The 25914-nt window shown below is 41.1% G+C and overlaps 2 protein-coding genes across 11 annotated transcripts in view; both read left to right on the top strand.

Moving 5' to 3' along the window:
* LOC139408310 (peptidylglycine alpha-amidating monooxygenase) overlaps nucleotides 1-13705 on the top strand; it is a 138684-nt gene extending 124979 nt beyond the window's left edge. For 3 of the 6 annotated variants that reach the window (XM_071152034.1, XM_071152037.1, XM_071152033.1), the window contains 4 exons: nucleotides 1403-1456; nucleotides 4295-4579; nucleotides 4913-4972; nucleotides 11919-13702. In XM_071152034.1, coding sequence (XP_071008135.1) covers nucleotides 1403-1456; nucleotides 4295-4579; nucleotides 4913-4972; nucleotides 11919-12106 — 587 coding nt within the window. In that variant the 3' untranslated portion in view covers nucleotides 12107-13702. Of the gene's footprint in view, nucleotides 1-1402; nucleotides 1457-4294; nucleotides 4580-4912; nucleotides 4973-11918 lie in introns of all 6 variants that reach the window. The other 3 variants (XM_071152035.1, XM_071152036.1, XR_011634274.1) reach the window with 2 other exon arrangements.
* Nucleotides 13706-16560: 2855 nt separating this feature from the next.
* LOC139408309 (diphosphoinositol pentakisphosphate kinase 2) overlaps nucleotides 16561-25914 on the top strand; it is a 65896-nt gene continuing 56542 nt past the window's right edge. For 4 of the 5 annotated variants that reach the window (XM_071152028.1, XM_071152031.1, XM_071152030.1 and 1 more), the window contains exons 1-4: nucleotides 16561-16874; nucleotides 19677-20287; nucleotides 21520-21715; nucleotides 24513-24603. In XM_071152028.1, the coding sequence (XP_071008129.1) occupies nucleotides 20114-20287; nucleotides 21520-21715; nucleotides 24513-24603 (461 nt within the window). In that variant the 5' untranslated portion in view covers nucleotides 16561-16874; nucleotides 19677-20113. The remainder of the gene's footprint in view (nucleotides 16875-19676; nucleotides 20288-21519; nucleotides 21716-24512; nucleotides 24604-25914) is intronic. The other variant, XM_071152029.1, reaches the window with a different exon arrangement.

Genomic DNA, 25914 nt, shown 5'->3' with positions numbered 1-25914 from the left:
GGCCATAAAGACCATCGTTATGTTTGGAGGAAAAAGGGGGAGGCTTGCAAGCTGAAGAACACCATCCCAACCGTGAAGCACGGGGACGGCAGCATCATGTTGTGGGGGTGCTTTGCTGCAGGAGCGACTGGTGCAAGTCCGTGTTGTCCAGCAACAGCCCCAAATCATCACTGCCCTAGAGGAGATCTGCATGGAGGAATGGGCCAAAATACCAGCAACAGTGTGTGAAAACCTTGTGACGACTTACAGAAAACGTTTGACCTGTCATTGCCAACAAAGGGTATATAACAAAGTATTGAGAAACTTTTGTTATTGACCAAATACTTATTTTTCACCATCATTTGCAAATAAATTCATAAAAAATCCTACAATGTGATTTTCTGCATTTTTTCTCTCATTTTGTCTGTCATAGTTGAAGTGTACCTATGATGAAAATTACAGGCCTGTCTCATCTTTTTAAGTGGGAGAACTTGCACAATTGGTGGCTGACTAAATACTTTTTTGCCCCACTGTAGATACTGTATGTATAATGGCATTGTTATTTGATGTGTACTGTATGCAGCCTCATCTGCAAAAGAGACTGGTCTCCCTGCTTAAATAAAGGTCAAATGAAATGAACATCATGTCAAAATGGATCCCTCTTTCACACATTGCTCCAGATAACATGTTTTATAAACAATGTATGAATTCTGTAATGTTGGCTGTAAACTCAGAGAGCCATGTTTTTTATGTTCTTGAAAGAAAATTCTCCAGCATGTAGCGAATCAGTGGCGAACTGCAAAATGATTGACTAACGCTCTAGGCCACTGCACCGCCACCTTATGTAATGTTTCTGATGTAAAGGGACTATAAATTGCTGGATGTCCTTCAAAAAATGCCTTTGGCACGCCAATTCAAACCGAGCGAATGCACAGTTAATCCCCTTGAATGGTTTAATCCCTGTTCAAGTGTAGGTGACTCACTGATTCAGTTATCCGTTAACAACACAAAATGCATAGAACAATTAGAGTTTTGTACATTTAAATGCAAATGAACAGAACCCAAGTGAAAAGCAATTGCAATCAAATTGAAAGCATTGCACTTCACACATTACTAATGAGAAGCAGTTGATTTTGCACCAGCAAAAAATTGTGTTTGTTGAAAAGGTCAGCACATTGTACTGTATAGAGGCAGTGTTCATAATTGTATGTAATCTACACCATTGGTGCAATGCCTTTATGAGATGGACATTCGATCATTGTTATGAAACCGCTAAATACACCATAAGAGAACACGAGTAAGCACAACTGTACAATCCGTTTGGATTTATTCTTTATTTAATAGCAACTGAGTCACGATTGCAGTGAATGAATCACTCAGTCACATCAGTCCTTGACACCACTGTCTCTCTCACCCTCTTTAGAAGCTGAACATCGCTCTGTTAAGAAAGGTGGAATTGAAGTACAAGAAATCGAAGGTAGGCTGCTCTTTCTCTTCAATCTTATTGCGAGCTGAAAGTTTTACTTGTTTGTTTGAGGTCCACATTCTCTTTACTTAAACTGTAGGGATTTTTGATTGACTTTAAATGTTTTACATTGTAAATGAGTGGATATTTGCTTCACAATAGTGATTGGCGTGGCTTGAAGTCAAATTGTCTTTACTGTACATTTTATGAACAGCAGCTCTAGTCTGATAACCTATTACACATTGATTGCGAAGCTAAAGGCTGACATTCTCCTGAGACTTCTGCTCTTTTCTACTGAAAGATTGTAATACTTAATTTCATTTGAGGAAATGAAGCAGCGTGTAGACCTATTGTATGTTTGAAACTTTATATACTATAAACCTCTCTGAAAGAAGCTTGAGCATTTAGAGAATGTATTTTCCATCATTTTGAGGTTCTGTGGTAAAAATGAGCGCAGTGCTTGGCGTTAGGAGTATGTGTCAAACATATATATATTTTTTTACCTTTATTTAACTAGGCAAGTCAGTTAAGAACAAATTCTTATTTTCAATGACGACCTAGGAACAGTGGGTTAACTGCCTGTTCAGGGGCAGAACGACAGATTTGTACCTTGACAGCTCGAGTGTGTGAACTTGCAACCTTCCAGTTACTAGGCCTACGCTCTAACCACTAGGCTACCCTGCCGCCCCATATTGAAGTTGTCGAACAGAAAGATATACAAAATCTGCATTTCCCCCACTCAGAAGGTAGTAATTTTAAATGTGTTTGACTTATTAATAACATGCACCCATTGATTCTTGAAGAATAATTAACATGAATGCCTCATGAGCTTAGTTCAACTGTCGTGCCCCATCAGAACCCAAAATATACAAAAAAAAAATACGTCATTGTTTTTTAAACAATGTAAATGTAAACAAACACTGTATAGTCTCTAAAGTTGTTTAAAACTATAATTTTTCATGGATGGTAAGTCCTTGCATCCATAACTCTCTATACCTTTCAGAATGGTTTAGTTTCTCTGGCTGGGTGACCGCTTTGTTATTGTTTGGTAAGCAAATTGCCCCTTTAACCTGTCTAGGACTGCGGAACCCCATTCCGCTAGCGGAACCCCATTCCGCTAGCGGAACCCCTAGCCAACAGCCAATGAAATTGCAGGGTGCCAAATACAAATTAACAGAAATCTCATAAATCTAATTTCTCAAACGTACAAGTATTAGGCACCATTTTAAAGATATAATTCTCGTTAATCCAGCCACAGTGTCTGATTTCTAAAATGCTTTACAGCGAAAGCTCCACAACCGATTATGTTAGGTCACCACCAAGTCACAGAAAAACCCAGCCATTTTTCCAGCCAAAGAGAGGAAAAAGCACAAATAGAGATAAAAATGAATCACTAACCTTTGATGATCTTCATCAGATGACACTCATAGGACTTCATGTTACACAATACATGTATGTTTTGTTCGATAAAATGCATATTTATATCCAAAAATCTAATTTTAAATTGCCGCATTACGTTCAGTAGTTCTAAAATATGTATTGATTTTTGCAGAGAGCCACATCAATTCACAGAAATACTCATTATAAATCTAGATGAAAATTCAAGTGTTATGCATGGAACTTTAGATACACTTCTCCTTAATGCAACCGCTGTGCCAGATTTCAAAAAACTTTACAGAAAAAGCAAACCATGCAATAATCTGAGTACAGCATTCAGACAACAAAGCAGCCAAAAAGATATCTGCCATATTGTGTAGTCAACATTAGTCAGAAATAGCATTATAAATATTCACTTACCTTTGATGATCTTCATCAGAATGCACTCCCAGGAATCCCAGTTCCACAATAAATGTTTGATTTGTTCGATAAAGTTCATAATTTATGTCCAAATAGCTTCTTTTGTTAGGGCGTTTGGTAAACAAATTCAAATGCGCGTTCAGGTCCAGCCGAACGTCGGATTAAAGTTCAAAAAGTTATATTACAGGTCGTAGAAACTTGTCAAACTAAGTATAGAATCAATCTTTAGGATGTTTTTATCATAAATGTTCAATAATGTTCCAACCGGAGAATTCCATTGTCTGTAGAAAAGCAAAGGAACGAGAGCCACCTCATGTGAATGCGCGTGACTGAGATCGAGGCTGCTGCCAGACCTCTGACTCAATCCCCTCTCATTTGGCCCCCCATTCACAGTAGATGCCTGAAACAACGTTCTAAAGACGGTTGACATCTAGTGGAAGCCTTAGGAAGTGCAAAGTGACCCATATCCCACTGTGTATTCGATAGGGGCTGAGTTCAAAATTACAAACCTCAGATTTCCCACTTCCTGTTTGGATTTTTTCTCAGGTTTTTGCCTTCCATATGAGTTATGTTTTACTGACAGACATCATTCAAACAGTTTTAGAAACCTCAGAGTGTTTTCTATCCAATACTAATAATAATATACATATATTTGCATCTGGGACTAAGTAGGAGGCAGTTTACTCTGGGCACGCTTTTCATCCAAAAGTGAAAATGCTGCCCCCTTTCCCAAAGAAGTTAAAGCCACACTGTACGATTTCCAGTAATTTCAATTAATGGAATACATCTCTTGATTTACAAACATAACTTATCCTAATGTCATTCCATGAGCACTACAGGTATGTAATACAAACCAGGAGCAATTTGCACGTGAACATGTTTGGTGTTTACGCTTTTGTTAGCGATTTACGCCTTGCTTTTACAGAAAGATTGTGGTTTTATTAAAACAGTCGATAGAAAGTCATCTTTGCCATTTTCTGTAACTACCTTTTTGTTCACCTGTGAATGGACACACTCACTCACCATTTCCATTCAAATCCCCTTCTCTCTTAGAAACAGAGACTATAATCCAAACCCGCCTGAAGCCCCAGCAAAGGGGAGAGGTAGCGGTGGCCAAGGTGCAGATACCTGTAGTGACTCAACAGAAGACTGCTGAGCTTGTCCAGGAACAGTCCCAAAAACCGCAACAACAAGAGGATGATAAGGAGACGACTCTAGCCAAACAGAGTGCTCAGGGCGTGTCTCCGGCAGTTATCACCACCCTGCTGCTCATCCCCTTAGTGGTGGTCATCTCCATAGGGGTCTTGATCCGCTACAGGAAGAACAGGATGTATGGAGGTAGGAGGGGATTTGAAGCAACATGGCTGCAGCCTTGCAAATGGAATGTATAGTAGGGGCTTGGAACCTCTAAGCCTGGCAATTTGACTGGTAAACTCGTTATGCCGTCATTGACTTGAATGGGGAGGCCCATTCTATGGATTCTATATCTATGGCTGCAGTGTTGCTTGTGGGATAAAACAGAATTTCTAAATGTTTTTTTTATGATGAACATTTTTATAGATTTATTTTTTTTCACACACAACAATGAACAGTAACAAACAGAACAGACACAACAAAAACCCACCATTTTGGATTGATGATATTCAAGCGTATCTTTCACTGTTGTTACAGATGGATGCGAGGTAAAACTGGAACAGACCTCGTCCGGAGGAATCTTGGGAAAACTCAGAGGTATGTGTCTGTGAGATACTCTTATTGGTGTATCCTGTGGTGAAATTAAAAACTCAAGGTCTTTCACCATGCGGTAGTGGTCTCCCACCGTGCGGTAGTAGTCTCCCACCGTGCGGTAGTAGTCTCCCACCGTGCGGTAGTAGTCTCCCACCGTGCGGTAGTGGTCTCCCACCGTGCGGTAGTGGTCTCCCACCGTGCGGTAGTGGTCCCCCAAGGTGCGGTAGTGGTCCCCCACCGTGCGGTAGTGGTCTCCCACCGTGCGGTAGTGGTCTCCCACCGTGCGGTAGTGGTCTCCCACCGTGCGGTAGTAGTCTCCCACCATGCGGTAGTGGTCTCCCACCGTGCGGTAGTGGTCCCCCACCGTGCGGTAGTGGTCCCCCACCGTGCGGTAGTGGTCTCCCACCGTGCCGTAGTGGTCTCCCACCGTGCGGTAGTGGTCTCCCACCGTGCGGTAGTGGTCTCCCACCGTGCGGTAGTGGTCTCCCACCGTGCGGGAGTGGTCTCCCACCGTGCGGTAGTGGTCTCCCACCGTGCGGTAGTGGTCTCCCACCGTGCGGTAGTGGTCCCCACCGTGCGGTAGTGGTCTCCCACCGTGCGGTAGTGGTCTCCCACCGTGCGGGAGTGGTCTCCCACCGTGCGGTAGTAGTCTCCCACCGTGCGGTAGTAGTCTCCCACCGTGCGGTAGTGGTCTCCCAAATATATACACAACCGGTCAAAAGTTTTAGAACATTCAAAGGTTTTTCTTATTTTTTTTTTTACTGTTTTCTACTTTGTAGAATAATAGTGAAGACATCAAAACTATGAAATAACACACATGGAATCATGTAGTAACCAAAAAAAGTGTTAAACAAATCCAAATACAGTGCCTTGCGAAAGTATTCGGCCCCCTTGAACTTTGCGACCTTTTGACACATTTCAGGCTTCAAACATAAAGATATAAAACTTTATTTTTTTGTGAAAAATCAACAACAAGTGGGACACAATCATGAAGTGGAACGACATTTATTGGATATTTCAAACTTTTTTAACAAATCAAAAACTGAAAAATTGGCCGTGCAAAATTATTCAGCCCCCTTAAGTTAATACCTTTTGCTGCGATTACAGCTGTAAGTCGCTTGGGGTATGTCTCTATCAGTTTTGCACATCGAGAGACTGACATTTTTTCCCATTCCTCCTTGCAAAACAGCTCGAGCTCAGTGAGGTTGGATGGAGAGCATTTGTGAACAGCAGTTTTCAGTTCATTCCACAGATTCTCGATTGGATTCAGGTCTGGACTTTGACTTGGCCATTCTAACACCTGGATATGTTTATTTTTGAACCATTCCATTGTAGATTTTGCTTTATGTTTTGGATCATTGTCTTGTTGGAAGACAAATCTCCATCCCAGTCTCAGGTCTTTTGCAGACTCCATCAGGTTTTCTTCCAGAATGGTCCTGTATTTGGCTCCATCCATCTTCCCATCAATTTTAACCATCTTCCCTGTCCCTGCTGAAGAAAAGCAGGCCCAAACCATGATGCTGCCACCACCATGTTTGACAGTGGGGATGGTGTGTTCAGCTGTGTTGCTTTTACGCCAAACATAACGTTTTGCATTATTGCCAAAAAGTTCAATTTTGGTTTCATCTGACCAGAGCACCTTCTTCCACATGTTTGGTGTGTCTCCCAGGTGGCTTGTGGCAAACTTTAAACGACACTTTTTATGGATATCTTTAAGAAATGGCTTTCTTCTTGCCATTCTTCCATAAAGGCCAGATTTGTGCAATATATGACTGATTGTTGTCCTATGGACAGAGTCTCCCACCTCAGCTGTAGATCTTTGCCGTTCATCCAGAGTGATCATGGGCCTCTTGGCTGCATCTCTGATCAGTCTTCTCCTTGTATGAGCTGAAAGTTTAGAGGGACGGCCAGGTCTTGGTAGATTTGCAGTGGTCTGATACTCCTTCCATTTCAATATTATCGCTTGCACAGTGCTCCTTGGGATGTTTAAAGCTTGGGAAATCTTTTTGTATCCAATCCGGCTTTAAACTTCTTCACAACAGTATCTCGGACCTGCCTGGTGTGTTCCTTGTTCTTCATGATGCTCTCTGCACTTTTGACGGACCTCTGAGACTATCACAGTGCAGGTGCATTTATATGGAGACTTGATTACACACAGGTGGATTGTATTTATCATCATTAGTCATTTAGGTCAACATTGGATCATTCAGAGATCCTCACTGAACTTCTGGAGAGAGTTTGATGCACTGAAAGTAAAGGGGCTGAATAATTTTGCACGGCCAATTTTTCAGTTTTTGATTTGTTAAAAAAGTTTGAAATATCCAATAAATGTCGTTCCACTTCATGATTGTGTCCCACTTGTTGTTGATTCTTCACAAAAAAATACAGTTTTATATCTTTATGTTTGAAGCCTGAAATGTGGCAAAAGGTCGCAAAGTTCAAGGGGGCCGAATACTTTCGCAAAGCACTGTAGCTACTGTGGAGTAGGCATTGTGGTGCTCATGTGAATTTCCTTTCCTTTTTGGCTTCAGACCAGAGGTCGGCCGATTATGATTTTTCGATACCGATTATTGGAGGACCAAAAAAAGCCGATACGATTAATTGGACGATTTATATATAAATATGAAATAATGAAAATTACAACAATACTGAATGAACAATGAACACTTTTTTTTATTTTAACTTAATATAATACATAAATAAAATATATTTAGTCTCAAATAAATTATGAAACATGCTCAATTTGGTTTAAATAATGCAAAAACACAGTGTTGGAGAAGAAAGTAAAAGTGTAATATGTGCCATGTTAAGAAGCTAACGTTTAAGTTCCTTACTCAGAACATATGAAAGCTGGTGGTTCAATATTCCCAGTTCTTCAATATTCTCAGTAAAGAAGTTTTAGGTTGCAGTTATTATAGGAATTATGACGCGTTGAATATTTCTCTCTATACCATTTGTATTTCATATACCTTTGACTATTGGAGGTTCTAATAGGCACTTTAGTCTCAGGAGTTGATTGGCTTGAAGTCATAAACAGCGCTGTGATCAAGCATTGATAAGAGCTGCTGGCAAACGCAGTAAAGTTTGAATGAATGCTTACGAGCTTGCTGCTGCCTACCACCGCTCAGATAGAGTAGCCTTGCATACCCTCGTGGAATGCAATGTAATCGGACATAATTGGCTTCCAAAAATGCCAAATACCGATGGTTATGAAAACTTGAAATCGGCCCTAGTTAATCGGCCATGCCGATTAATTGGTCAACCTCTACTTCAGACCAATGCCTACCTATCATTTAAAACTTTGTTTTTTGTTCGATTTAAGTTGTCTGAATGGGGGGGAAAACACAATATCAAACAATTACTCAGATCAGAATTGGATCAAAGTGTCCTCCGGATGTGATGTGTTGCGCACTGTTCTCCCAATAAATGCAGAGGGCATCGGAGTAGAATTATTGTATAGCATTGACAGGCACGAGCTGTCTTTCAATCACCTGTGGTTGTGAGATGCACTTTTGAGATCAAAGCCCAGGGCAGCGTGTATCCACGTCTGCACGTCTTGATATTCATTGCTAGTTAGTGAGTTATTTGCCCAGTTATAGCTACATTTTGGTCAGCAAACAGGGTTTCTACAGTCATTAATTAAAAGTCATGCTGAGTGCATCACCTGTGTGTGTGCCAGAGCAAGGGGGCAGTTGCCCGAGGAGAGAGACATTGCAGCAACTGGTAGCCTATAAAATAATGATAGACAACAGACTTTCTAGATATTCAAAACATCTAGTGTAGTCTGGCTAGTTACCTCGCTAGTTAACTATTTAGCTAGCATGTATTAACGTCCTTGTCATGTCCTATGTCCTAAAAAACTTTCTACCAGCACTTGTGAATAACCGCAAATGGCCGACACACAGTTGATGAACGGGTGCGATAATAAACCAATGCTACATATTTCGGTTGTAAAACCGTCTCTCAAGTGCTCAATATTTGGAGTTGAGAAATACATTTGACACGATTGGAATGCTGGGTGGGATTCCCCTCACTTCAGTATTGTCCATGTAATTCTGACAACGTAAAGAAAATAATCTTAGAGTAGCCTAATTGACAAATAGCTCCCATGCTGTCAATAGATCTTCCCTGAAACCTGAATGTAGACACATGGAATTTGCTTAACTAGTAATGAAGAAGTCATGACATTCCATCTGTCAAAATGTATAAGAACCCTGAGTAAAGCAACTGAAAAGCCAGTTGGGTAAATCACTTTGTTTTATGTCTTATGGCACAGACACACCGGTAGCGTTTGCTGGCAGAGATAACTTAGCACCTCTGAACAGAGTTCCCGCAGTAATTTGCAAACCAAAAATGTCATCAGTCAGACGCCTACCAGCGTGTGTGGTCCCTAAAACACACCTTTTTGGTCCATGGTGTTACCAACCATTTTGTGTTTTTGGGCAAGTGATTTGAGCTTTCGGACAAGTTAAACATCAGTCAAGCCCTTTACTGTGTCAGAATGAGCAAGGAACAAGGAACTAGCTTTGATTCGTTTAGTGTCTGAATGAAATCTCCTAGTCAGACACTCACTCAGATAACACATTTGGTAATTACATACCTTGTGTACCCCTTTGATATGTCAAGGTAGCAACTCCTATTATAGTAGTCCTGAGGTCACGTTGATATGGGTTAAATGTCAAACTCCTTTCATAAAAGATGGACTAAATAGATGGACAGACATACAGAGAAAGTTGAGGGGCAGCAATACTCTGCCCTGCTGCATTCCTTCCTAAGGTCATTTTCTCATGGCCTTACGTACGTCAAATATTGCAGTTAATGTTTATCCTATTTTCTCCCCAATTTCGTGATATCCAATTGGTAGTTACAACCTTGTTTCATCGCTGCAACTCCCAAAGTACCTTAAGACCACTGCGCCACTCAGGAGGCCATTGAACATGTTTTTAGTCCAGGAGGATGTTCAATGTGGGTCTGTGCAGTGCCACCTCCCCTTAGTTGCCATAAAGCTCTCTGAAATGAGAAATGAGCCATCTCTTGGTCTTCTTTGATGCTTCAAATTCACAACATGGCTGGTCGGAGGACTTTGTCACGTGCTGTAGAAATGATTGACACCATCTGTTGGCCAATGAGCAGAGTTGGGATCAAATCCACCAGGTTGGTTCAAGAAGTGAGATGGATTTGGATTGCTCCACATTTGGTACTTAACCACTAAACCGCTCCAGGGGTGCTGCTCTGTGGTTACGTGTGTGTCCCAGGGTGGTGAGAAATTCCTTCTTGCAGAGCCCATCACCACCCTTAACCTTGGTATTTACCACTAAGTGGTGGACACACAAACTCCCTGCCCTTTTGTGAAGTGGAATTGCACACACCCAGACGAATGGAAAAACTGCTATGCACAGAGATAGTCAAGGTTAAGCTCTCTTTGTCTAAGTGCAAACGGGCAGCCGTCCGATATAAAAAATGCATCCCCATCAGGGAATCTCCAGAGGGCATGACGAGACGGTGTAGATATGACCAATACATGTCATTTATAATACTTTATGACCTGTCACTCTCTCAGATTGACGTCAGTGGACTCTGGACGACTTTCATCCAATCACCTCACATAATGGATATGCATCTCAAATGGCGCCCTGTTCCCAATATAGTACACCACTTTTGACCAGAGCCCTATGAGCTGTGAAAAGGGTGCCACTTGTGACTCAGCCAATGATAAGCAGATGATTCACCGACTACAGTGCAAGGGGAGAAATGATGATGTAGCATTCAGAGGTGTCTAGACTCAAGATGGGGTTTGATAGAAGTCCCAGGCAGATGGTGTCATGAATAGGGGCTGTTGAGGTGTTGATACCGGTCTTATTGTGACCAGGGAAGATATGTTGTTAGATCAGACAAGCTGGTGGTATTGTACAACACAGCTCTGTGCTACTTTACTGTGACTATGATGAATGAAATACAAACTCCCTTATTAAGCAGTGATAATGTTGATTCTGTTTCAACGTTGGTTCTTGAATGCTGATGAGCCTTTGTGATTATATCTGATTTGGAATTTGTCAAGCGAAACAGTACCCTGTGCCATCCCACAAAGAGAATAGATAGCACATGGGAGACATCTATGATATCTCTAACAGGCAGCTGCACAGATCTCGATCAAGCATATTCCTGGACTAGAAATAACTTTCAGTGGACGATTCTCCATTGCACATGCTTTTTTTAAAGGGGCAATTTGCAGTTCAAACAATAACAAATGAGTCACTGGTTGAAACAAATGGGTCTGGATGAAAATGTAACCACTCTCAAGTTCATAGACAGAGCAATGGATGCAAGGACTGACCATTCATTTTTATCAACATTTTAGTTTTAACCATGTTGTGAGGCTATATACAGTGTTGGTTTCAAATTACATTGTTTACAAACAATGGAGTTAAACAAGCTCACCCCTTTCAAGTCTAGTTTTAAGTCCAGTAGGTTCAATGTGGGTTTGTCTTAGGTCAGAAAAATACTTTCAATTTCTCCAAAGCACAGGTTTTCGGTCCAGGAGTAGATTCAATCTGGGCCTATGCACCGTCCCCTAAAACACGATGAATCTCTCTGAAATGGGAATAGACTCACTGAAATGGGAAAAGACTCACTGAAATGGGAAAAGACTCACTGAAATGGGAAAAGACTTACTGAAATGGGAATAGACTCTCTGAAATGGGAATAGACTCTCTGAAATGGGAATAGACTCTCTGAAATGGGAATAGACTCTCTGAAATGGGAAAAGACTTACTGAAATGGGAATAGACTCTCTGAAATGGGAAAAGACTCTCTGAAATGGGAAAAGACTCTCTGAAATGGGAATAGACTCTCTGAAATGGGAATAGACTCTCGGAAATGGGAAAAGACTCTCTGAAATGGGACATCTTTGGAATCTTTTCTCCTCTTTGATGTTTTCCTTCTCCCACAGGTAAAGCTGCGGGCGGTCTGAACCTGGGCAACTTCTTTGCCACTCACAAGGGCTACACCCGGCAAGGCTTTGACCGTCTCAGCACCGAGGGTAGTGACCAGGAGAAAGATGACGATAACGACACTGACTCTGAGAATGAGGAGTACTCGGCCCCGCCTCCCCCTGCCGGCCCTTCCTCCTCCTCTTAGGACCCCCACCACCCCACCTCGAAGCCGCCCCACCAAATGCCAACCGGCCCTTGGCTCCCGTGGTCAGGATGTACTATAATCGTATGTGTATCTATGTTTGTGTTGGCTGCCAATCGTTCCTATTTATTTGTGCAAAAAAACATTCTCGATACGATGTGCCACTATCTTGCTTGGTGAGTTAATGGGACCAGAGATTTTAAGTAAGAGAACACTGGTAGGTCGAGGAGTGATGCTTTTTAGAGTATAATTTTAACAGGAAGGAAGAAAACGAGGGGTAGTTTTATTTTTATAATTAATTGTCTACATAAATCTCTTCCACTTACAGTACTTAATCAACCAGATGCTTTAATGTTATGTTTTCTGTTTTTTTTGGTCCAGAAACTTTGGTTGATTACTTTTATCTGTACATTTGTGCCTTTTTAATTATGTATTTTGCCTTTCTGCAGCACCTACACTACCGTTCAAAAGTTTGGGGTCACTTAGAAAGGTCCTTGTTTTTGAAAGAAAAGCACATTTTTTGCCCATTAAAATAACATAACATTTATCAGAAATACAGTGTAGACATTGTTCATGTTGTAAATGACTATTGTAGCTGGAAACAGATGATTTTCTATGGAATATCTACATAGGCGTACAGAGGCCCATTATCAGCAACCATCACTCCTGTGTTCCAATGGCACATTGTGTTAGCTAATCCAAGTTTAGCATTTTTAAAGGCTAATTGATCATTAGAAAACCCTTTTTCAATTATGTTAGCACAGCTGAAAACTGTTGTCCTGATTAAAGAAGCAATAAAACTGTCCTTCTTTAGACTAGTTGAGTATCTGGAGCATCAGCATTTGTGGGTTTGTTTACAGGCTTAAAATGGCCAGAAACAAATACATTTCTTCTGAAACTTGTCAGACTATGTTCTGAGAAATGAAGGCTATTCAATTCGAGAAATTGCCAAGAAACTGAAGATTTCGTACAACACTGTGTACTACCTTCACAGAACAGCGCAAACTGTCTGCAACCAGAATAGAAAGAGGAGTATTGGGGCCCAATTGGCTAACAATTGCAAAAGGGTTTTCTAATGATCAATTAGCCTTTTAAAATGCTAAACTTGGATTAGCTAACACAACGTGCCATTGGAACACAGGAGTGATGGTTGCTGATAATGGGCCTCTGTACGCCTATGTAGATATTCCATAGAAAATCAGCCGTTTTCAGCTACAATAGTCATTTACAACATTAACAATTGTCTACACTGTATTTCTGATCAATTTTATGTTATTTTAATGGACAAAAAATGTGCTTTTCAAAAAAATCTCTAAATGAACCCAAACTTTTGAACGGCAGTGAATATTATTACAATTGTGCCACATAATGGAAAGAGCTGCTGCTACTGTCAACTGTACTTAGGTTTCATTGTATCGCATTCAAGAGAAAGGATAAAAAAACATTATTATTATTATCATGTATCTAAAGCTGTATTTAGGAAATTTTCCAATCAGATGTAAGCTGTGTCTGATATTTATTGTGACATACTGAGGTTTTATTGCAAGAATACTATTTTCAGTAACAATGTTATTTGTGTAATAAAGTGTCTGCAAAGCATAACCTTCTCACGTCATTCACTGAGCGACAACATTAAGGGTTCCAACAATCCGGTAACTTTACCAAAATCACAAAGTTTTTCCAGATTTCCTGCTTAATTCCTTCCTAATTCTAGACAACCTGGGAATTTTGGTGGAGTTACTGGAATTTTGCAACCCGACGTACCTTGTAAAAGAGAAGGGATCAGATTCTCGCGTTGTGCTCATGGCACAGGTATTGGATTCTCTTGACACATATTGTATGTAGATCTAGAGGCAAAAGGTCATTGCACAAAATTGCATCAGTTGTTTTCTATTTCACCAGTGCTTGTACAGTAGCTTATTGGACATGAATATTTTATGAAAACAAGCATTGCTTGCTGAGTTTAACTTGTCCTTTTGGTTAAATATTTCTGATCATAATGTCAATATTCAAACTTATTCATTGAGACTGGGTTGACATTGATTGGAGTTCTTCAGATGGCTTCAGTCAGACGTTATTTTGCATATTTTGCGGTGTGTTGGTTGAAAGGACACCTAGTGGTGAGCTGTAGAATATGTTTGGTTGGAGGGACACCTAGTGGTGAGCTGTAGAATATGTTTGGTTGGAGGGACACCTAGTGGTGAGCTGTAGAATATGTTTGGTTGGAGGGACACCTAGTGGTGAGCTGTAGAATGTTTGGTTGGAGGGACACCTAGTGGTGAGCTGTAGAATATGTTTGGTTGGAGGGACACCGATGGTATTATTCACCCCTCTGAATGGCACCCATACGCAATCCATGTCTCAAGGCTTAAAAATACTTCTTTAACCTGTCTCCTGAACCTTCATCTACACTGATCGAAGTGGATTTAACAAGTGACATCAATAAGGTATCATAGCTTTCACCTGGATTCACCTGGTCAGTCTATGTCATGGAAAGAGAAGGTGTTCTTAATTTTTTGTATACTCAGTGTGAACAGAACAATGAAAGTTTAGGGTTGTTTTTCAGAAATTTTGGTTGGACAATACTTGGAGCCAACCAGGGTTTTTGGAAAACCTGGGAATTTTCAGAAAGTTATTGGATATTCCTGATGGGCAGGAAAGTATTTTCTGATCACCTGATAGGCAGTAAAGTATTTTCTGATCACCTGATAGGCAGGAAGAGATTTTCTGATCACCTGATAGGCATCCAGATCTGCACATATGAAGAAAATTAGGTGAGTAGAGGAAGTCACCATTGAGACGCATCCATTGACCTCAGTCATATGTTCTGGAGAAATTATAGAATTTGTAGTTCAATCTTTTTTTTGCTATTCTCAACTACGATGATCTGTGATTATACAGTGTGTTGTAAAATGAGTTGTGAATTCAATATGTTTAATGATTGACCATCCCAAAGCAAGGGCAAACTATATATGTTGCTCTCTTATTTTACCCTCTTAGAGCTAAGCTACACAAGGTCAAGAAGACAGTCTGGCACCCTATTCCCTATGGTGATCTTCTTATGTCTTGGGCCCATAGGTCTCTTGTCAAAGTAGTGCACAGTGGCTGCGTTTACACAGGCAGAAGAATTCAGATATTTTCTTTTTCACTAATTGGTCTTTTGACCAATCAGAACATCTCTAAAAAAGATCTGATGTTAAACAAAATCTGATGTGATTGGTCAAAAGACCAATTTGTGCAACAGTAAAACATCTGAATTGGGCTGCAGTTGTAAACGCAGACAAAGTTGGAAATCAACATAGGCACAGTCATTGAAACTCTTTACCCGCTAATTCAATGGGTACTGGTAATTCCCTGAACATTGATAAATGTCCAGAAACCGTAGGACATGATCAGAGAACAGATAGGACATTTTCAGAAACTAGATAGACATTTTAAAGGACTCTAGGGCTGCAATATTTATATGCATGTATATAACAACATGTTTGATGTTTTATGTACAGGATGTATATTTGTATAGAGCACACCTAATGTGGAACAGAAAAGGGCATCGAATTAAATAAAAATTCGAATTGCAATTCTGTTTCATTTTCACTACTTCAATTCAAATTCAATTCAAATGCAAGACTTGAATTGGAATTTATGAGGCATTCTCAATTCCGTTGTGAATCGAGCCCAACCTTGTGTTAGAAGAAGAAGAAACCTTTATTGTCCATGATCTGTCAGAAAGTGGAAACATTATTTTACTTTTTGACCCAACCCCCAAAACACACACACACACACACACACACACACACACACACACACACACACACACACACACACACACACACACACACACACACACACACACGGAGGGGTTTGGAAGTTCATTGTCAGAAACAGTGGGGCTCCCCGGCATAGAGTGCGTTTAGACAGGCAACCCACACCAGATTGGATTGGCCAAAATACCAATTAGTGAAAAAAAATATCAGAAGTAGGCTGCCTGCCTAACACAGCCATGTAGAACAGTTAGGGGTGCCTTGCTCAAGGGCACAACGGCAAGGGCACAATAGCCCGGCTATTGTGAAAGATTTGAGCTTTAGACGGTGGAATCAATACTTTCACCAAAGCAGTTCCTGTATACTCTGCTTCTTGTTTTCCAAGTTTGATTCTACCCATACTTGTGTTTTTGAGGCTTTGGAGGAATTATGTCTCTTTTCCCGCCCCTTAGTGACGACATACAAATTACGTTTTTTGGTTATTGGGGTGTATTCATTACGACAATTGTGTTGGAAAACGTTTCTTAAACGGAAACACACTGAACGAAATGGGGGCGGGACCTACCTGAATTAGTCCAATAGAAACTCTCGTTTTTCTCTGTTTCCTTACTTTTGGTTCTTAAACGGTAAACGGTTTCCGTAATGAATTAGCCACCACGGAGTGGAGTTTTGTCCGCAAGTAATGAATACGCCCCTGGTATTTTGAGATTTTTAATGATAGCTGTGATAGCGCAAGATGAAAATCCCCATGCATAATTGGTAGAGTAAAACTGCAAAACACACTTGGAATAAGGTAGATACATCAGCATCCCTGCTAGTAACAGTGTCGGGACAATGTTGGCTGCAAACTAGCAACAACATTTTTTTCATTGCACACACATTCAGCAAGGTGTACTACTGTGTAGTTGGCAAGCTAGCTAGCTAAGCTGTCCGTGTTGTCAGAAGCCAAGCAGGACTAACTTACTTTGAAGGCATACAGACTCGACTAAGGGCGTTTCATATTAGATAAGGTAAGAGACATTTAAAAAAAAAATGTTTTAACGTTAAGTTAAAAAAAAACAACACATTGTACATTTAAGTTCACTAAGCTTAACATAAGAAGGGGAGGCAAGCGTGCCTGGCCAATGTTAACAAGTCGCTAGACATTTGTCAGGAAGTACAAGCTAACTGTGCTAGGTAGCTAACGCCGTTAGCCATGGACTAGGCTAACAGCGAGGTGATGTTGTACCTGTCTGGATGGAGGAAGACCGATGAGTCATTCAGTCATTTTATCGGATGAAACGCTTTTTGAATTCCCCATTCAACTGAAAAAATGCTAGCTAGCTAACCCTAAGAAGATTTAGATAAGCATGTCATCCAACCCCAACGTTGATGTGATTTAGAACTATAAACGTCCTTTTCCGTTGCCCGAGTGAATGTTGATTGTAACGTCGTTAATAATTATTTCACTGTCTGTGTCAGCTTGTTATCATTTACATGTTGTAGAAGCTAGTTTACTAATGGCAAGTATCAGACCCAATGTTACTCTTTCTATTCACATACTAATAATCCTGATCAGAATACGTTTCCAGGACACAGTCAGAGAACTGGTTCACTATCAGAAGTCTATTCAATACATCTTCCTTGAACCCCATTGCAGTCTAGCCTAGTATATATGTGTGTGTGTGGTCCACACAGAAAGGAAAAAAACATCAATCAGTAGCTACAATCCAACCTGGAGACCTTGCCCTTGCATTTCAAGGTTGGACTTGTTTTGGATTGGGCATCATCTGACTATCCTGGGCTGATTGTAGCATCCTGGTCGTGCTGTGACTGACATTTTGTTCCCATGACAAATGTCCAGTCTGAGGGTGATGGAAGGTTGCATGGTGGTGTGTGTGCGTGCCCAGGCAGATAAACAGTGTGTCACAAATAGCCCTATACACTACTTCTGACCAAAGCCCGACGACTAGGTGAAGTAGTCACTGACATTTGCGTGTGATACTGTTATTTTATTGTTGCTCTTTTTAAATCATTTAATCACTTTTTTTTTTTGTAAATACTTTAACACTTATTTTTCCTTTACTTGCATTGTTGGTTAAGGTCTTGTAAGTAAGCGTTTCACTGTAAGGTCTACTACACCTGTTGTATTCCGCGCATGTGACAACAGCGAAACGGTGTGGTCTTATCTCTGTCAAGCAAAAGAGGGAGAATGCTGCTGAATGCATATTTTCAGCAAAATGCTCTATATTTGAGCTTTCTAGCCTGTGTTCATTTGTGTTGAAAGTCACTGATAAAATGTAAGTCCTTTCTAGATGACAGCTAAGAGTAGGCTACTTCCTAGTCAGGTGAAAGGATATCAGCTAGGCCTAATATCGGTGTGGAAACATTCGGAAGAAAAAACAGATATAATTGGTTGATGGTGCTAGAACAACATAATACACATTACTGTTATTGCACAAGGCTATTTTTGGCTAGTGTTCAACCTTTGGAAAGTGTGTCCATACTCTTCTGTTATAAATCTTACATGGGCCCTTTCACTTCAGGTGAGTGGCCACTTTCGCATTAATCCTGGTTCACTTGTGTCCCAGTTCAGCTGTAGGCCTATGCAATTCACTAGGTTGTCTTTCTATGCTATTGGCTGTATTCAAATAAAATCAAATGTTATTGGTCACATACACATATTTAGCAGATGTTATTGCGGTTGTTGCGAAATGCTTGTGGTGCTAGCTCCAACAGTGCAGTAATATCTAACAATTCACAACAATACACACATCTAAATAAAAAAGAAAAGGAATTAAGGAATATCTAAATATTAGGATGAGCAATGTCTGAGTGGCATTGAATAAAATACAGTAGAATACAGTGTATAAATATGAAATGAGTAAAACCGATTGGAAACATTTATTCAGGGTAAGATGAGCGTGCACACAGTGTCTGTTGCACCCGTTCATAGTTGGCTACCTTTTAGTTCTTCAAAAGAGCAGATCTTGAAAGGGCATAGTTTTCCCAGAGCTGTCAACAGCCTGGAATATTTATGGTGGTTGAATTGGCTCAGTTCTTGTGGGCATTTGTAGAGCTACAACAACTCCAGGTGTATTTCACTCCAGAAATCCATTAGTTTTTTTTCATGAGGAATATTAAAAAAATAAAAGGCCTATGGCATGAATAGTTAGGATGATAATGTATTATACAGACAATTCTGCTGCTAACACAGATCTAGCTCTAGTGTCATTTAATTCAAGCTCCTTTTCCCTTGCCCTCCTCATCTCCCTCTCAATGTCTCTTCACTGAATTAGGTCTATTCATTTGTGCCATTCTGTCAAACAATGCCCTCCATTTTATTTTTACTTCAGTGGCATTCCTCCCTAGCCTTCCTCTCTGCTCGCTCAGACATGAGGATTACCCGGTTATAGCCGATAAGTACCCAGTGAAAAACTTCCAAAGTGTCTCTCATCCTGCACCGTTAAAGGGAGGTTGTTAGGACAGCACACGTAACGGTCTGACCTTCCCTGTAATCTGGGTTTCACGTTCACTGTCTCTGCAATGACGTGACCCTGTTTGATAGTCCGCTCTGCTTCTTAATCAGCGGGAACAGGGAGGACAGCCGTGTGCGTCATGTTTCATTGCCGTCTTCCACTGTGTGTGTGTGTGTGTGTGTGTGTGTGTGTGTGTGTGTGTGTGTGTGTGTGTGTGCTGTATTATGCTCACAATATAACACATGTGGAGGATGGACAAGTTCAAATATCCTTATTGGCCTCCAAACATTTGGGGCCTTTGTGATAATTTATTTTGTGGTGGACAAATAAAGCACATACATGTTTGTGTTTCAGGCAAGATAGTTAGAGGACAAAAAAGACATGCTGGGCTGTAAGGAACAGGACGACAGGAGCGTAGCACCAGCTCACTGGCTGTGACCCTCTAACGGAGTACGGTAACCCAGCACCCTGATTGTACAAGTAGACATGCACCAGGGATAAACCCATTCCCTTCCCCATCAAGTTCTTTAAACTACCCCCCCACCTCTTTCTCAGGGGGTGTAGTGGACCAGTTTGGGTCTCAGACAGGCAGGCCCTGGGGTAGGGAAGAGAGGGTGAGGGATAAAGCCTAGTTCTTTGGAGGCTGGGAGGTGAGGTGAGTGAGAGGTGTGGCATTTGGAGGAGGGAGTGCAGCAGGAGGCACAGGGCCAGCCACAGACAGGTCTGTGGTAGAGAGGGACAGGCCTCAGCCCCAGGACTCCCAGGGTCCCCAGCCGCAAGACGGCCCAGCCATGTCTAAAGGAGGTGAGGCTCCAGACGGCGGGGAACACCCTCGCTTCTTCGTAGGCTGCGACGACAACGAGGGCGAGGAATTGCTGGACCCCGGGCGGGTCATGGGCTACGACTGCCTCTACGAGAATGTGGAAGAAGAGGAGGAGGACGAGGACGACGAGATGTATGATTCGGTGAGTTGATTTGCCCATAGAGATCGTCAGAGTGGCTGAAGATAAAGCGTCCATCTTTCTAAAAAGAACATCATCCAAGTCATAACAAAATAGGCACAATTGAGACTGCAGCGGAGGCACTTGATTCTGCACTAAATGTAAATCTATGGTTTTTGATCGAGGTCCATTTTTAGGTGTACTATGCTCACATATAAAGTAACTTTCCAGGTTCTGAATTGAGCAAAGGGTTCGCACACAACAAAGTGAATCCTCAGTCTGTTCAAATCTTCACACAGACTGTTTCATACTGTTTTTGGAGCATCTAATAGTGTAACATCATGGAAATTAGAGATTTATGTCACAGTACATGTTATAGGATTTGATCAGGATTTGGCTGAGATGTTGCAGTGGAAATTTGGAGTTGATCTCATATATTTGCATTGGGCATCTTTCTGAACATGCATATCATTTTTAATTAAGTATGTAACTAAACACTCAAATTAATTGCCTTCCATTCTAAAGCTTGTGATGATTGATTGAACATTCTATTTTGAATCAGCTTTGCTGAATATTGTCAGTTGTTATATAACTGTCAATGCCGTTTCTATCCTCTGTATGAAGAATTGATCGGCTTACATTTTCCCCAAAAATGTCCTTCTTTAATGTTCCTTGAACAATCCTAAATAAAATGATTGGTTTACATAACAAGTGTGTTGTGCCATTGTCATGCACGGTAAAATACTGGTATGATGACATAGTTTTAAAAAAATGACCCAGAGTGGACAGTCAGTTGTCTAGAAAGAGGCTCATTAGGCAATCTACCAACTGACCTAAAGTAGACAGTCCGATAGCTGTCTAGGGAGAGTCTCATAGCATCAAGTTCCTCTCCCCTCCCTAATCTGTAATGATCTCAAAACAAACCAAATGGTTGTCTCCTGGGAATTGGCTTTCACCTGTCCAGTTCTTGCCCACAAGTGGAAATTACTAAAAGAAGACAAGGCGAGGAGAGCACTTGAGACTATTGAGATGCACCCATTGGTGCCTATTCCTCCATCTCCTCTCCCTAGCGAGGGAGGCACACGAGAGACTATGAGATGCACCCATTGGTGCCTATTCCTCCATCTCCTCTCCCTAGCGAGGGAGGCTCACGAGAGACTATTGCATTGCACCAAGGTTATAGGCTGTGTTCCAATACTCTATAGAATCCTGTCCTCATCTCCTTAACCCCTATTCCTCCATCTCTTCTCCCCTAGCCTCCTGAGAGGCAGATCGTGGTGGGCATCTGTGCCATGTCCAAGAAGTCCAAGTCCAAGCCCATGAAGGAGATCCTGGAGCGCCTCTGTCTGTTCAAGTACATCACGGTGGTGACCATCGAGGAGGAGGTCATCCTCAACGAGCCTGTGGACAACTGGCCACTCTGTGACTGCCTCATCTCATTTCACTCCAAAGGTTAGTGCTGGGTTACCATGCATGTGCGTATCAACAAGCACACAAGCGCATAAACACACATACACATGAATAAACACACACATACACCCTGGGTCAACATGGACACGCTGGGTTACCATGGACATGTGCGGACACACAAACACAATTTATAAACAAACAAACACAGTAGGGATGAGACAAATGTACAATGTTTAAATGGCCATTTTTTAAAATCTGTTTTCCATTACAACAGTAAGTAAAATTCCACGTGAATTCACAATGCAGGTGGTCTACATCGTGCTGCCTGTGGAGAGAGAGAACAGTTTATCATTTATGCTGCTCTTGCTTTTCACGAGAGTGGCGTGTGTAGGTTATTGTCGTCCAATCACAAGGCATCAAACCGGTTAGTTATCAGGAGATATCTAGGCTAATAGATTGGAAGGCTAGTTGTCAGGAGATATCTAGGTTAATAGATTGGAAGGCTAGTTATCAGGAGATATCTAGGTTAATAGATTGCAAGGCTAGTTATCAGGAGATATCTAGGTTAATAGATTGCAAGGCTAGTTATCAGGAGATATCTAGGCTAATAGATTGCAAGGCTAGTTATCAGGAGATATCTAGGCTAATAGATTGGAAGGCTAGTTATCAGGAGATATCTAGGCTAATAGATTGGAAGGCTAGTTATCAGGAGATATCTAGGCTAATAGATTGGAAGGTTAGTTATCAGGAGATATCTAGGCTAATAGATTGGAAGGCTAGTTATCAGGAGATATCTAGGCTAATAGATTGGAAGGCTAGTTATCAGGAGATATCTAGGCTAATAGATTGGAAGGCTAGTTATCAGGGATTTTTTTAAACATTATCGATCCCAACTTTGAAACGTTCACACCCCGAACACATGCACATACGTAAACACATATTTAAACACACGCACACACACACATATATAAACAAACTCATACACACACATACTCACTTACCCACGCCCTCGCATATACAGCCCTCATTGTTTAGGTTGACACTGCTGTTCATTCATCACAAGACAGTTCAGTGTTTTGAAACGTCCAACATTACGCAATGTAACCGTTACTGGAAGGAGGCAAGGAGGTGTTTTTTAAAGACAGAAGATACATGTGCTTCAGCACATACAGTATTTCCTTTAAGGGATACTTTTCCCAAATTAGGATGATTTGCACATGAAGTGTGGAAAAGGATAGGGAAAACAATATGTAATTGGGTAAAGTATCTCACACTGATTGTGTAGCTCAAAGTTATTTCTAGATGATTTGGACAGTGCAACATACTAATATTGATAACATTGACTTGCATTGGATATGTGCCACACATGCTAAAAAGTTTGCATTTGGAAACAGTGGCCAGGTGAACAAAAGACTAGACAGCTTACAGGGTAGGACAACAGGGTAAGGGAAACTACACACATTTTTATTTTATTTGGCGAAACTATCCCTTTTATTAAGGAGTCACAGCACTGGTGCTTCTGACTTTGTGTTGTAATTGACATGTAATGTGTTTTCATTGTTTCCTGTGTCTGCACGTCCAAAGTTAAGTGGGGGGGGGGGGGGGGGGTCACCCTGCTTTTCTTAAACCATTGCTTCGTCCCAAATTAGGGCTGGAAATTGCCAGGGACCTCATGATCACGATACTTGGGTGCGATACAATATATATTACGATTGTATGTATTGCGAGTCGGTACTGTGATTTTATTGTGATTTGATGTTCCAAACATATTCCTTGTGCTGGGGGACAAGAGTGCCATGAGAAAACAACTTTTAGTCAGTCATGGAAATAAAAGTGCTGAAAACAAATTGGCTTCGTATTTAAAAGAAGATGAACAAGACATAAGAAGAAAAAAAGACAGAAATGTTGGTGCAGGTATGGCAAAGTAGCGCAAAAATTATATAGCGATATTGTCAACGATATATCATATCGTCAAAAATAATATCCTGATATATACCAATTAAACCCCTCCCCCCTTTCCCTGCCTGCAATGCTTTGGAACAGGGCCCATATGTAAACAGACCTCTCCAACCAGCGATTTATTTACTACGTAGTCCTCGTCTGGCTGGCACACCACACCTATGTCACCCAAGAAGCTGTGATGTGATTTGGTCAGCTGCCAAGCGGCCTGTAGTTAAGTTTGTTTACGGCTGGTGGTTTATTTCAGCTTGTTGTTTAGACTCGTCCTCTAGACCTCAACTCTAGCTGGTAACATAAGAGGTTTAGGATGTGTCCCAAAATACACCCTATTCCCTACATAGTGCACAACTTTAGACCAGAGCTCTATGGCACCCTATTCCCTACATAGTGCACAACTTTAGACCAGAGCTCTATGGCACCCTATTCCCTACATGGTGCACTACTTTAGACCAGAGCTCTATGGCACCCTATTCCCTACATAGTGCACTACTTTAGACCAGAGCCCTGTGTACTGTGTAGGGAATATGATGCCATTTGGGCGCTCATTAGTCATTTTGTCATATGAGCTAAACAGTAAAGCAAACATGTTACCTCTCAATGTGTGTGTGTGTGTGTGTGTGTGTGTGTGTGTGTGTGTGTGTGAGAGAGAGAGACACGTCCGTTTAGTTCACACAATCGCTGCTAGTAAGGCCTTTAAAGCACGGGCTTTACAAGGAAATGCCTTCGTATGAAGTGAAAAAGTTGCAAATGTTTTAGGAAATTAGCCGTTAGCAAATGTATTTTCCTCCGTCCTCCTGGCACAGAGGTCTTTTGAATGAGCTTGACTTCACCTCTGTTCTCCTACAAACACTTTTTGTTTTTATTGGTCTTTTTTTTTTAGGTTTTCCATTGGACAAAGCAGTAGCCTATGAGAAACTCAGAAACCCGTTTGTCATCAATGATCTGGATCTCCAGTACTACATCCAAGACAGGTAAGGTGATTGACAGTTGCTATGGGAATCATGACCATATGTGGTCAAAGGCATGTGTTGGACAATAGCTCATTCTTCACATTATGGTTGCTAATAGTCATCGGTGGATAACTGAACGATCCTGAAGTTTATAATCAAAGGGTGAATGATATGTTCCCCTCTGACGATGTTTGATGCCTTGGCCTATGTCCCAATCAAGATAATCTAGTGTTTTAATTTCTCATGAAACAAATACCACTGTTTCATTAAAGGCAAAGGTGTACAACTCTTGTCAGAGGGCAGCAGTGTATGCTTCCTCAAATGAATATTGGGTTGGGTGTTTGATCATTAATTGATCAATCATGTTGAATGAAACACTAGAAAATACTCACTATAGACCATCCACAACAATGTCCTTCACCGTTTTCTAAACTTTTGCATTGTTCAATAATCCACTAGTCAAAAGGCATGTGTTGGACAATAGATCCTGACATGCTGTTGCCCATTCTTCACATTATGGTTGCTAATAAAAGGGTTCCCGAGTGGCGCAGCGGTCTAAAGCACTGCATCTCAATGCTAGAGGTGTCACTACAGATCCTGGTTCGATCCCGGGCTGTATCACATCCGGCTGTGATCGGGAATCTGATAGGGCGGCGCACATTTGCCCAGCGTCGTTAGGGGAGGGTTTGGCCCAGTGTAGTCCGTCATTGTAAAATAAGAATTTGTTCTTAATTAACTTGCCTAGTTAAATAAAGGTTAAATACAAAAAAATATAAAATTTTAAACACTGGTGGATTTTTAAACAATGCACTACTTTTGACCAGCCTTTATGGACTCTGGTTAAAAGCCATGTGTTGGACAATATCTCCCGACATGCTGCTGCCTGTGTTTTCACTGCAGCAATGGAAACATTGGAGGTTGCTTTCATTCTTCACATTATGGTTGCTAATAAAAATCACTGGTAATGCTAAACGAGTGAAGGACATGAATCCCTTTTTGAGGAATGGTCTATAGTGAGTATTTTTAGTGTTTTTGTTTTCTCATGATTGATCAATCACCCAACCAAGTTTAATTTGAGGAAGCATACAAACTGGAATACACTGCTGCCCTATGATAAGAGTTGTGAAACAGTGGTATTCATAATGTCTCTGTGGATGGGAACAGTTGTATCATTTGCTATTTGACATCTACAATAATTTAGAACAAGTATTAAAATTTGGCGCCACGAAAGCATTTCACCCAGACAGACATGGATTTTGTCCCAAATGGCACCCTATTCCCTATATAGTGCACTACTGTAGGGCTCTGGTCAAAAGTAGTTTATTATTAAGG

The sequence above is a fragment of the Oncorhynchus clarkii genome, chromosome 5 (assembly GCF_045791955.1).
Source record: "Oncorhynchus clarkii lewisi isolate Uvic-CL-2024 chromosome 5, UVic_Ocla_1.0, whole genome shotgun sequence".
In the NCBI taxonomy this organism is placed as follows: Eukaryota; Metazoa; Chordata; class Actinopteri; order Salmoniformes; family Salmonidae; genus Oncorhynchus; species Oncorhynchus clarkii.
The sequence above is the reverse complement of the archived record's forward strand: the minus strand, read 5'-3'. Positions and strand labels throughout refer to the sequence as shown.